The 13,850-nt window shown below is 39.1% G+C and overlaps 1 protein-coding gene across 3 annotated transcripts in view; it reads right to left on the reverse strand.

Annotated features, from left to right (window-relative positions):
* Positions 1-13,850, reverse strand: part of ADCY8 (adenylate cyclase 8) — a 127,936-nt gene that overhangs the window by 37,436 nt on the left and 76,650 nt on the right. For 2 of the 3 annotated variants that reach the window (XM_026113701.2, XM_064507876.1), the window contains exons 7-8: positions 12,424-12,694; positions 5,631-5,828 (exon numbers count right to left, since the gene is read on the reverse strand). In XM_026113701.2, the coding sequence (XP_025969486.2) occupies positions 5,631-5,828; positions 12,424-12,694 (469 nt within the window). The remainder of the gene's footprint in view (positions 1-5,630; positions 5,829-12,423; positions 12,695-13,850) is intronic. The other variant, XM_026113702.2, reaches the window with a different exon arrangement.

The following is a 13,850-nucleotide window of genomic DNA, read 5'->3' on the forward strand; positions in this document are numbered from 1 at the left end:
GTTTCATACCTTAGGCAAGAGGAATTATCAAAGGCGGCTTTGTCTGCCTATGTTATATGACTCTGGGCTTTGGCACAAAAAGAACTAAAGGGAAAAAGAAAGGTATGTTTCTTAAAATCTAACATCAAATCCCAACTATTGCTTAGGGGAATTATAGTAAACTAATTGAGTGAAACACAAACATGGAATTGCCTGCTGTTTTGAGTGTTATGTCAAAAGGATAAATGCTGTGGTTTAATCAGTAACAATGTTGTGATGAGAAATTGTTGTTAGCCTCACTAAGGCAGCACCAATACTGATGATAAATGTAGCATTTCTCTATCAATTTCCATTTTTAAAGTACCTCCAAGTCATTAAGGAATAGATTAAGCCTCGAGGCTCTTCCCCAAGTTCGGGGAGGCATGTAGCTCGGTGGAGCTAAGTGGAGCAGTGGAAAGGATCATGGCGTGACCTACTCTGCTATCAGAGCAGTAGCTGCAACGTCCCACAGACCTACCTGAGGTGGTGTGACTTGCTCACAGCCCGTGGCAGGGTATCCACAGCAGCAGAGAGCACAGTGGAGGCTCACCCTGCCTCCCAAGAGAGCTGAGCCGTTTCCGTCAGGCTCCGTGCTGTTGTGGTTTATGCATGCACAGCCAGCTAGCCTAAAGCTAGCTTGAGTCAAGAGGGCATAATGCTGCTCCTGCCAAGTCACGCTGGTTGTTCCTCGCCTCTCCTCTCTTCTCCCAGGGCTCCTTGGAAGGGGAGTACTGGACATCCAGCAGACTTGGGAAGTGCTATTAAAGTGGGCCAGAAGAAGACATGGTATTCAAGACACTACTGTAGCAGAAAATCTTAAAGGGGTGGAGGTCATATATCAAACATCTTCAGAACATTCTGGGGTGGCTCTCTCCCTTATTTCCTACGTAAGAATAACCCTTCACTCAGAGTGCCATGAGGAGGGATGGACCACGTTAATTCACACGTTACATTTTCACCTAGAGACAGTGGCTGGGTGACAGGGATGAAGGCTGTCAACCTTATTCCCACTGGTGTGCTTTGACTCTGGTAAAACCTACTGAGTGGAAGAGGAGATGAGGTTTTTTCTGCAGAGCCAGACATATTAGGAAGACCAAGGAAGGAGTAGAGATGGAGGAACTCTTGAGGAAAGCATAGAGTAGATGTGCAGACCGGGTTCCCCAGTGACAGAAAAGAAGATACTGAATGGGCCCAGAGTTTGCCAAGATTTTCCACCTTGGCAAGCTACTGGAAGTTTCTGGGTTGAAGGAAAGAGGTGAGGCCCACCTCTGCAAGGATACAATATGTAGAAAGGGAAGATTTCTTTCCTAGTCACGTAATTTCAATTAGCTTAACCCTTCAGAACTTCTGAAATAGAGGAACTCCTTTTGATATTTTCAGTGTGCTCACCTCCCAGAAGAGATGCAGACACTTCACCTCTAAACCCAGTCAGATTAGGGATCCCACTAGAAATAGGAAGGCTTAGAATACCTTTATACAAATCTTTAGACTGGAAGCTTTCCTTAATAAAAGCTCTTCCAGAATGCAAAATTCCCTGCCCTATTACCTTGCTTTATCCTCTATGAAAGCACATGGTACTGGTATTTCCAAATCACGACTGCTAAATTAGAACATCATAATGATACATTTTATTTACTGGAAATCATCTAAAGTGGTATCAGATTTTCTTTATGAGCTACTATATGTATGTAAACTCTCTGTGTATTTTTACATGACCATTAGAAGTGCTCTTCAATGATGTCTCGTTTGCTTTCTCTGCCTTCATCCTATTTGTGAAAACAACCTCTGGCAAATTTGAGAGTGAATTAGTCTCCAAGTGAGATATCAAGTGCTAATGAATGAAATACAGGCTAGCAGTGACTAACGCATTTGGGAAAGCAATCTATAGGTGGGACTCTTGTACAAGTTCTTTGGGAAATCAATGAGTTCTCACAAAATTCATGTGGAAATTTACATATTACCTCAAGGTGATAACACATGTAATTGTTATTGCTTGCTGTCGAATCTACATTATGCTGTCAGCAGGAAGGACTTAAGAGTAATGAGGTAGGAGAGGAGTAGTAAGTTATACTAATGGCTTAAGCTGCTATAGACCAAGAACTGCGCTACTTCCCAGGATAGTTCTGGGTATCCTGATTCCAGAAATAATTTTGTTTTACATTTTATAACCTTGAAAGAAGCAAATCAGCGCATTGTTTGCTAGTGTAGGTGTGTTGTCTGCAATTGTTTCATAATGAAAAAAAAGCTTGCTGTTTATGAAGCTAATGCAAGTCTAGCATGACATTTCACATCCGTTCAAGCCATTAAAGAAGATGTACGATCACAGTGCACCATAGCCCTATTACTTATGCAGGAGGAAGAAATACAATTTATTGTTTATGCGGTTACTTACTTTTCTGTGGTTAGAGGTATAGACCATTAACACAATTCTGATTGCGCAAGTTTAAAAGCAAAACACTGGTAGGAAGCTTGTCTATGAGCTCTGGCTGTTCTATCTATGGAATAACTGTAAGTCTAGGGAAAGAAGAACTTACAAGCAAAGTCTAGGAAAAGAAGTAAGCACAGGGAAAAGAAATAAGTATTAGGCAGAGGCCAGTGCTGCCTAAAAGCATGATGGCTAGATGTGACTGCACCTGATTTTACATAAGAGAAGTTATTTTACTTCAGAGTTACCTCTGACTTGCAGCAGCCACTGTGCTGAACTGAAGGTGACAGGCAGCAAATGAAAACTTAAAAAAGCAGTGTGAGATGGGAGGCCAATAGACGTACGCTGTCTATTTGCTCAGCAGCACTGCAGGGAGCATCTCAGGATGCTGATGTAGAAGGTCATGGTAAGCAGTCGCAAAATGTTAATGACTGGAAGAAAGCATAATTTCAGACTGAAAGAATAGGGGTGGGGAGAGCAGAGGGAAAAGGCTTCTGAAATAGCTTTATGAGACTCCAATTTAAATCTGAGTTTGTTTTGTTTTCTTTCCTAAATGGACAGAAGGAAGGGAAAAAGTGATAATAATATAAGATAACATGGAGTAAATAGCTACCTGCTGTAGAAAAACAATTCCCCCATTATTTTTTCATGACTGCCTCTAGACTGTGATTTAACACTAAAGCCACCAGGGCAAACCTGTAATTACTGCACTGGCAAACAAGGAGGGGAGGGAGGGACGTGTCCCACATTTTCTCACGAGACATTGCCCCTGCCTATAACCAAGAGCACACTGTGGTTCACCTGTCCTTAACCCGCACCATCCCTTTGCCTTCGGGTGCATTCCCTGTCACTCGCTGAGCACGCCCGTGGTGGCCTTGGCACCCTGAGCACAAGACGGAGGCTGCCGGCTGGCAGCTCTCCAACTGTAAGACGCGGATGAAGCAGAGCAAATAAAACAGTGTTGATATTTTCTACTTTTACTTCTGCACAGCGCTTAAAATTAGCCTAATTTAGAAGGCAGAAAGAAGACTCAGTCCACTTTACTGAAGGGGTTTTGTGTTTGCGTTGCCTGTGCTTGCTGGCTGAGATAAGGACCTAAGGAAATATGGAACATATGTACCACTTTTGAAGCATTACGACATAGGCTGGCGTTGGAAATATCATACTGAGAAGAAGATGCATCATAACTGGTAAAAAGCTGACTTTTTAAAAGACTTTTTTGTCATCCAGGTGTAATCCAAAACTTAGTTAATATTTCAGATCTGACCTATGTAATGTGATGGATTAAGGTATTGGCTTTTTTTTCCCTCTTGCTTAAATTGTATTTTAATGAGCTCCAACCCTTTCTGCCTACATTTTCTTTGTGGTTGCTAATTGTGCAGTCTAAACTGATAACAAAGTGTATATTCAGGTTCTGGACAGTCGTCATTAACTCTGACCCTTGGTCAGGCCTTGTTTATGTTAGATAGTAACTTAAGTCTGGGACCCTCATTCAGCAGTTTGCTCACTCAGGAAATTGTTTGAAACCAAACCCAGTTTTCCTCTTTTGCACAAAATACACCCCCAAATTCACCATGCCCCACCTGATAAGTTACATACATTCTGGTCTAGACCTTTTCACCTTGTCTTAAAACTTGTGTCTTGAAAAGATTCAAGGTACTCATGACTTGGGCCTTTCAATGGGAGCTCACAGATCAGGTATCTTGGATTTCACTTCTTCTTCTTAAGACTAATGCTAATTTTATCTATGTCTTTTTCATATAAAGTCACTAAGAGACCTGGGAGCAGAGCATGGAATCCAGGGAACCCCACCAAAGCAAGCCCTGAGCCGCCAAGCCATAGACTCCTGCTCTGAAGCCTTTCGTCCCTGGTAGTTTTGGCTTCCTCCCTGGCATGGCCTTACAGGACAAGTGGAGAGTTCTTCACCATTGATCATCTCTGCCCTGATAAGAGAAGTGGGTTTTCAAATACATCTTTCTTTAGCTATAGGTTAGCTCTGGGTTCCTGTCAGCTTTGCGTGGTGATCTTACTGAAAGAGGTGTTATCTTCATATCTTCTGTCGCAGCAGTAGTGTCTCATTCAGCTTTAGGGTCTCAATATCATAAATATCCTCAGGGGGAAATTGTGTTTCTCTCTCTCCCTCTTGCTCTCTCTATCTTTTTTTCTTTTTTTAAAAAAACAAACTTTCTTTTTTTTCTTCTGTACGACTACTTGTAAAATAAGGGGTCAGATAAACTTGAAGCAATATTTTTCCTTTCCACTGGCCTTCATCAAACTCCTACAATTGCTACCACCTGAGGACTGTCATAAGTCAACTAAATAAGTATATTTTTCAGCAGAGTTTGGAGTGACGATGGAGAAGTAGTCCTCCATGGCTGCAGTTCTCTGACATTTTTCTTTCTTTTCCATCTAAGTGCACATCTCATCACAGAACTCCTATTACTGCATTTTAATAACCAATGAAATAATTTGAAATCTGTGCAGAAAGTCCCAGTGTGGTCAGTTTTCAAGGAAAATTCTCCCTTGTCTTTTTCTTCTAAATTAAATTAAAAACTTAAAATTTCTATCTGAATGTAGACTGAAACAGGAATTAGTGAGATCATGCTGCTGTTGAGAAACAGCAAAGATATAAACAACATTTACCTCTTGGAAGCAGATGTTAAAAAAGGGATGTCCAAAACAAAGAGTTGACAGATTGGTTTTGACTAGAAATAAAAATAGCAGCTGACTAGAGGACATCAGATGGATCCTACTACTAAATGAAAGTAACATATCTATATAAATATAGATATATGTATTGAATAGAAGTGTCAGTTTATTAATATGGTCAATCACTCTTTGTGCTAAAGCAATCTGTCATCTGAAGAAAAAACTCTGCTTATACCAGAAAGCAAATGAAATCCGGCAAATGGCTTTTGCTGTTTTCAGGAGCAGAGTTTGCTCAGTGTAGGGATTTTCCAACAATGAAATATAGTCACTGCAGTATTATAACACCTACATCACAAAACTATTCGTTAATGACCTCCAGCTCAGTCACAACTTCTGAAAACTTCTGAAACAAAGCAAAAAGACAAAAAACAAACCCAGAAAACAGACAATGCAAAGCTAGAACCTAGAGCTTCTCTAATTCAGAGGACATTTATTACAATGCGAGTTGCAAATAATGCAGCTATCAAGACCCAGCTACCTTATGCTCCAGGCTGGAGTCTTTAAACATCAGTGAAAAAGGCTTGATATGCTCTCTTCTCAATTTATCGCCACTCCGTAAGTCGATGGTGTGCTCTATTCGCTTGTTAATTTCCTCAGGCCCAGACTGGACATGCAAAGCTTGTGCAAGATGGTTTGGAAGCAGATTTATTGAATTTCTTGTTAGGGCAGCCAGAGTCTAGGGGAAAGCACATGCAAACAGAATAAACCTGCTGGTCCCCTTGGGTTAAAAATGCAATGTTTTAGATCATGTTGCATTGCAAACCATTACAGCATCCATGCAATTCATTCAATGAAATCTACAGAAGTGTAAAATAATGTCTGTTCCACTAAACACATACAGTACATCAAGTGGGGTACTTTAATGTCCTGTTTTATACAGACTACGAGGTTTGCTGGTGCACTGAATGCTAGGAATACATTTCCTCTTCCAGATTATGCTGATTAATTATTAGAGCATGCATGAGGGGAGTACACACTAAAATCACAGCAGGGTATCTAACTCTATGGTGTGTTTTAACAACTAAGAATGGAAGCTACAGAAACAGAAGTCACAAGCAAAACAGGAGAAAAGATGTTTTCCTTGACACTGACGTTACTGGATGTGAGTAGTTAAGGAACAGATCATTTAGGCAGGAGTGAAGAAGATGACATTTCGGATTACTTCAGCATCGGCTTTCAGATAATATGCTCTTCTTCACTACTGGTATATTTCAGCCAGTCTAGATTACAGTTAGGCATTATATTTTAACTGTAATTCATATTATTTTTTAAAAGTCATCTCCATTACATTATTCCTTTGATTCTTTCATAGACTACTGAAAATCAAAAAAAAAAAAAAAAAAAAAAAAAAAAAAGGAAGAAATAGTCTTGCACAGTTTTGCAAAGGAAAGCTAGTGGAGATAGTACAAAAGATGCTTCACCTTCAGGAAAGAGGCAGTGTTTGCTTTCGTAAATAGAATAACTCAATCCCATCTCATAGTACTGTTTCATGATACAAACCACAGTGAAGAAACAGGCTGAATGGGAAAACAAACTCTAGGATATTCCCAAAGGTTAAAAAATGTTAATGAATGGAAAGGATATAAACCTTCATACATCACAGCAGAATACACTTTAAAATTATTATGGACAATAAATATACTCTTTTGCATTGGAAAAGTTATCCTGTAGCTCCTTGCTGGAAAGATCTACTGTATTTGGCCATTGCTGGGAATAAGAGGCTGGAATAGATTCATCCCCGGATTTCTCTGGAAAGCCAGTTCTTAGGGACATTGGGATTATATGCAGCCAATGAGAGGTGGAGGTTTCGCTTGTTAATATTCAAAGTATAATCAGCAAGTACCTTCTAACAAACCTTGCAGTGCACATTAAAACACAGGAATGGTCTTACATATACACTGTGAAACCTCCACTGACAATTTGCTTTGCCGTGGTTAAAGTCCAAAGACTCCATAGTCACAGATAATGTGTTTTTTTCTCATGTACTATGTTTTGAAGAGTAACTTAAGAGCCAAATATATAGATGGAACAAGGATATCAGGACTGAAATAGTCTGTCTATTGAAGGGAAAGACAGTCTTCCCATTAGCTTCAGTACAGAAAGGGCTGCTTCTGTTTGGCAAACGGCTCTACTCAGGTCTCCCCATCTTCCCTCCAGAAAATTAATATCATCAGTGTTTGGAGAAAAACAAAGAAACCTTTCTGATAATAACGGTTCAGATATACCTGAATCCATATTTTAGCCTTGGACTTAAGATGGAAACTCTAAGGCTAAAGCCAGGCTCCAGAGAAACAATCCACTGAGTCAACTGGAAAAATACTGTAGTATTACTGACTGAGGCACTGTTGACACTTCTCTTTCAAACTGAGCTGCGCAGAAAAGCTGTTTTCAGTATGTTGGGCTGAAAGCTCACAAAAGGGTCTGAAGTTACTAAAGGATAAGATCACATCAGATGCTGATGTGTGCATTAATTCCTCAGAATTAATTCATACTACTATATCTCCACTGATACCTAAAGTCTTAGTTGGGCATCGTGTTTCATTTATGTGAGGGAATGATCTCAATTCATCCTAACAAGTGATTAAATTTGTTTTAAATCTTTTTTTTTTAACTTAATTAACTTGGAGAACCATCTTCTTGCTGAATGTATGAACTGGTTTATGTTTGGTGGTGGATGAACATGCCATAATATCACTGCTGTGGCAATGGTGCCACTGATATTGGTACAAAATTGGATTGTGCAGTTGTATTTATTTCCTGAGAAAAGCAAAAGGAAATTCACATTTTAGTCTGATGGATTCTCTCCCTCACACCCATACATACACTTAAGGCAACCGCTTCCCTGTAATCAATAATAAGGATAAAGCAAAATTTCATGCATGTTTTTGGCCCAAGAATATGTTCTAATCAAATGTTACTCTGTCTCCTTCCTCATTATGCATCTTTTAAGATTGTGTTATGTCTACATAAAGAAATATTGATTCTTCCTTTTACCTCTCCTACATTTTTGTGAGCAGCTGTATGGAAGATACAGTTGCATCTCCTGTAATGGACCAAATTCTGCCCTTCTCATCAGTTCTGCTTTATTTCTGAAACACTAGTAAAAGACCATGCAACATGAATGGGAAGAACAGCATCTGGCTCAAAAACTTTGTTTAAAAATCAGCCTCTTGTCTAATTGGATGGCTTTGGTCATGACAGAAAAAGTTGCATGTGCACAGCCCTTTTACGGAGATAAATGTGGACTGGGGCCAGCTGACAGATGCCAATGTTAGTACTGCCATTTTTTAACTTTATGGTATCCTGGCTACCTCCAGAAAACACCATTTTTAATAGTGATTGCTCTGTGAAGTTGAATCGTAAAGATTTTCCTGGAATGAAACTAGCACGTGCACTGTAGCACAGTTAGCTTTCCCTACAGATGTATCATTCTGCCACACCATCATATAGTCCAAAACTTTCTGGAACTATTGAAACACTGTCAATGCCCTCCATTTCTCTTGGACCACTACACTTCCATACTAAGCTCTTTATTGGAAACCATATCAATGTTGTTATTTGTACTTCTAATTCAGATTGATTATTGTGGTTTCACAGACTACCTGTCTGAGGCTATCTTATTATAATGCATTATGACTGCTCAAATCACTGCTGACTTGAAAATCATGAGTATAGTCTTTTCCTGATGTGGATAATAATCACGTATTTTATGGGAATGCATACAAGGTTCTGCCAGGAAAAAGCCCTGCCAAACTTGAATCTGAGTGTAAATGACAATATGAATAAAAAGAAATAAACAAAAAAAGAACTACTTTAGAAGTATTTTTACAGAGATGAGATTTTAAAAAAAATATAATGGGAATTAGTTTTTACTTCCTTTATCCCTGTAAAGCTTTCATTTAACAAGTCCAATCATCCTGGCTTCAACAAGGCAGGAAAATTACGATCACTACCCTTTAGAAAGCTCTAAGAAGGCTTTAAAATAGTTTTTTTTCATACTGTTAACCAGGTCTTGGGGTGACATACAAGGATCACATGTTTCAAGAGACAGGATACAGGTGGGATTTGGTTCAGGCACATGACACCTAAATTCAGCTGTCTACATGCCTGGTGTCTCAGCTTCTACAATGGACACTGGGTACTTTTATTTTCCCAGTCTTGCGCACCTATTGTCAACGAAGATGCCCTAGGTTACCCAAGGCAATAATCTGGAGCTAGGAGGTGTGACGCAAGACCTGCAGGAGGCCCATGTGCTTCTGGCAGGTGGCTGGGGACCGGCTGGAGTATGCTAGGGTATCTCAGACTACAATAGATAGCCACAATTAAGAAGCTGAATCAGCTTAATCAACACAGCCAGTGGAGCCTAGTGTATTCAGATAATTCACTAGTTAGGGAGATTCACTTGTTTCAGCATAAGTGACTAATGCTGTTGGACACATCACGGGGTCTCCTACATGGCTTCCAGCTAACAGACCAGGTGAACACAAGTATTTTATAGGTCTCTTGTTATATCAGGCACACATGGATGGCTCTGCCACCCTAGAACACCTCAAATAACAGTAGACCCTTGTGTATAGAAACTGAGCTGAGTGGGAGAATAGACACCTAGCACAATCAGTAAATACACAAATGTTGGTGTCTCAGTTTTAAACTGAATTCCACCGCTGGTGTTTATACTCATTTTTTGTCTCTGGGAGACTTTAAATATCTCTTTTTTTGATAACTGATAAAACTCATTGCAGACGTCACTAAGATATGCTTATATAAGCCACAGAAATTTTAATTTGCTTTTTTTCTAATTCACCCGATTATAGTCCCATCGGTTGCCTCCAGCACCAGTGATGACATTCTGCATTCAGCTACTAATTTTGTAGCAGTAGCCCAGAGAAGAAATCCAACTCCATCAGCTCCCTTAATTTCTGTTTAAAATGACTTCTGTCCAATTTCCTTTGCTTGAGAAAAGAACCCCAGAAGCCTGTTTCAGTAGCAGTAAACTCTATCCATATTAGGCACGATCTGAAGTTCAGCGCAGCCACTCACATCCTTGGCTTGCCTCACAACTAAAGCTAAGGCACATTGTGCTGACTGTGCTCTAAACACATTCAGATTTTGTTAATGTGTATAACCGTGTATATAAAGAATGGCTATTCTGTTTCTCAATCTCATCAACACACCTTCAGTCCATGGACTTAGGCCACCCATGCAAAATGAGGTTGTGGTAAACAATATGGACTGTGATGAATTTGAGTTTGGGCAAGAGATTCTGCCATTTCATATTCTTAGAGACACAATTCTAGCCAAAAATATGCCATAGGTGAGTGGAGCTACACAAATTTGTTGTAACTTATATGGGGTAATGAAATCATCTAAATACTATTAGCAAATGTTCAAGCAGCTGGAGTGATTCATTGCTGAGGTGCTGCTACTTGGATTCTCAACATCTGCTGCTGCCAGTGACTTTTAGGCTACATAATAAATGTTATTAAATGTTTACTCCATCCAAGGCTGACACACCTCTGGAAAAAAGCCATTGCATCCTAGTATAATTTAAATCTATCATCTGAATTTTGAACTGAAATCCATTATTTATGAGCAGTAATGCATATTTTCTCAACTTTAAAGTTAAAAATTACATAACAATTGAATCAAACATAGAATAGGAGATTTCTTAAGCCTTCTCCCCACCCAAAGGCTTATTGTAAAGTCGTGTGTAATATAGAATTATAGTAATTTACAACAATAGAAAAAAGTTTTTTTCAATAGAAATTGGGAAAAACTATTCTAAAAATTGATTTAGTTTGTAGTCACAAGACAAAAATCTATTTTAAGATAATTGTTTATTTATACATATGTCAATAATTTTCATAGACTTTTTACTATCTTATTAGACAGAAGTTGGTATAAAAACACTACTTTATTTTTTTCCCCTCTTCATTGCTGATATCAAGGCCAGGTTTAGCTGAGAGAATGAGCAACAAAATAATAGCCTAATCTGCATGAGTTTTTTGGACCGGAGAAACTGGAATGCCGTAAAGGGAAAGAAGAAATAGAGAGCGAGAGTTCAGAAGAGAGATTCACAGCAGCATGCATTCATACCTCTGTTCTCAATGAAATGGGAAGAAAGAGACAGGTCGACAAAGTACAGTGAATGCAGCATACATGCATGTACACAGATGTACAGAAACATATATAAAACCAGTGTTTTATATAACAGCAGACTATGCCGTGCTTCAGTTCAGTTTGGAGAGATGAAGATGCCACCATGGACTGATAGATTGTGAAGGTTTATCACTTCAGAGCAGATTCGTAAGAAGCAGAAGACAGTTGACAAAGCAAGACCTCCATTCAACAACACTTGAAGTCCCAGAGACATTGCAAACAAGTAGGACTAAGGATGTGCAGCAAAAGAAAGGATATATCATGTCATTACAGATCCCTCTCAGAAAAATGGAAGGCAACTCCAGCTGACCTTGTTTCATAATGACTCATCAATCTCTCAAATGCAGTGAAAAGAGTGGTGTCTGAGGGCATTCGAACATTTCCATTTTTAATTCTCTAAGCAAGCAGGCTTCACAAGTGATTTTTATGACCGTAAGAGAATTGCTGGTTCCCAGGGTGCTAGCAGTTAGCCATGCAGTGCTTTTGGAAAAGATCTGATCAGGAGCAGTTGCTATTGTCTCCCATTTCTGTTAAACTACACGTGACTCTAGCCCACCTGTCAGTTAATCTTAATTACATCTTAGGTGCTCTTTTTTTCTATTTTTTTATCACAAAAAAGAAAGTAAAGAATGGTCAAATTTTATCACAAGGTACTTTTTTTAGCTAACCTTTTCCTTTGTCTTACATATCAATAACCTATGCTATGCTGGTTCCTCTGGCAGAATGTCCATTCGCTCGTCTCTTTACTTCGATGGCAGTGCAGTGAAGCTATGCAAGATACATACTTGGACCAGAGTGTCCCAGCTTATTTGGTCACATTTACTTCACATTTAGATTACTTCTTTAAGGATTGGTTCAACTAAAGCTGAGCTCTGTATTATTTGATTTCAGTTGGACAAGAAAAAAAGAGAAAAATCCCTGGGCACCTGGCATTTCCCCAGTTTCGATACATGGGTTAATTCTGTCCTGAAGCAATTTGTTTAATCACCTGCATTTACAGTGTGTGTTAGAGAAAAGGTTACAGATGAATTTGTTTCCTCTGAGGCTGCCATTATTGAAAGGCACTCAAGCATGCTTTCGTACTTGAAGACATTAAGGGAAGTTTGACTTACGTTCTGTTTTCCCACTATGTTATCGAATGGAAGTTCAGGGCTCCAGGATCCTTCGGTAAATGTTGCCCCACTGTTTCTCCTGTCGGAGGAGCTGACGGCCTCTTTCACAATGTCTTCAGGCAAAGTCAACAGACTCTCCTCAGGTTGTTTGATTAAATAAGTCTCGATATTATGCTTCCTCAAGAATTCATTACGCTCTTTGCCATGCCCTTCTTCAACTTTATAATCCCCATTCAGGCAGTCGAGAGTGGCTTTGGAGATGTGGATTCTCCTGCAGAGGTGAAATAAGTAGCAGCAAATCCTGATTGTGCTCTAGTACATATAGGCAGGAAGGAGTATTATGAACTTGGCATCACTTTTAACATGATGGGTAAAAAGAGGTGTTTCTGCTGTCTGTGATGATTTTTATATTGAAAATAAAATAGTGTATTCAACATAATGCCATTAATTATTTCTGATTCCCAAAATCTTTAGAAATACAAACTTCATTTGAGGCAAATACTGTCAAGGCGTGTTCACATCGCTAAACTCCCATGAATGCACAGAGTTCTGTCACAGGAAAGACTCTTTGATATTCACTCCTGACACCTTTGCTCACAGTAGAAGTTTAATGAGAGACCTTCCTAAATAAAAGGCTAGTCAGAGACATCAAAATTGCCATTTCAGGTAGATATGGTTGAAGGAAAATATATGCTATGTATTAGAGCATTTTGTGTGAAAGCTCTTTAATCTCCTTCAGTTAGCTGAGGCAGGTTAGACAATTTAAATTGGTAGTCTGATCGTACTTGAATTAGGGAATAGTTGTATGAGCTGTTCCAGAACCAGAGAGGTGCAGTGATAATCTCTGGTAAGGGTAACTGATGAGTTAAAAAAGCTTTTACAAAGGTGCAGTTGGACCTAAGAGAAGACATATGAAGATAGTAAGTTTTGCTAATGCATGATAGAGCTGTAGATGTCTTCCAAGCAAACCTAGGGTTTTTTTTGGTATTTGGGCTTTCTAATCCATTGTTATGACTGCTATGAAATACTGTATAGGAAGAGGTTCAAATAAAGAAAGAATAGGCCTTGCTTAATACTGTTTTCAAGAAATCTCCCACCTGCTATGTTTAGCTGAAATTTCAGACGCCTCTGAAACATATCCACATAGTTTGTAGGGCAATACTTTATAATACAGCATCAAAAATGCAATATGAGGAGATGGTCATTAAACATTTAGCTAAGTCAAACAAGTAAATGTGGTGTATCTTTTATGATATTTTAAAATTGGCTCATTTTTCAAAGTTTGAAGGCAGAGCAGTTTTTCAAAGTCAGGCTTGGGATCAAATATCTAATATTCAGAGACAGCTAAAATTCATAATCATTCCTCACAGACATGCAATGGGGCATTTTTCTCAGGCACCACAAAATGGCGTGGTTCCATTGAAGCA

The sequence above is a fragment of the Dromaius novaehollandiae genome, chromosome 2 (genome assembly GCF_036370855.1).
Source record: "Dromaius novaehollandiae isolate bDroNov1 chromosome 2, bDroNov1.hap1, whole genome shotgun sequence".
NCBI classification, from domain to species: Eukaryota; Metazoa; Chordata; class Aves; order Casuariiformes; family Dromaiidae; genus Dromaius; species Dromaius novaehollandiae.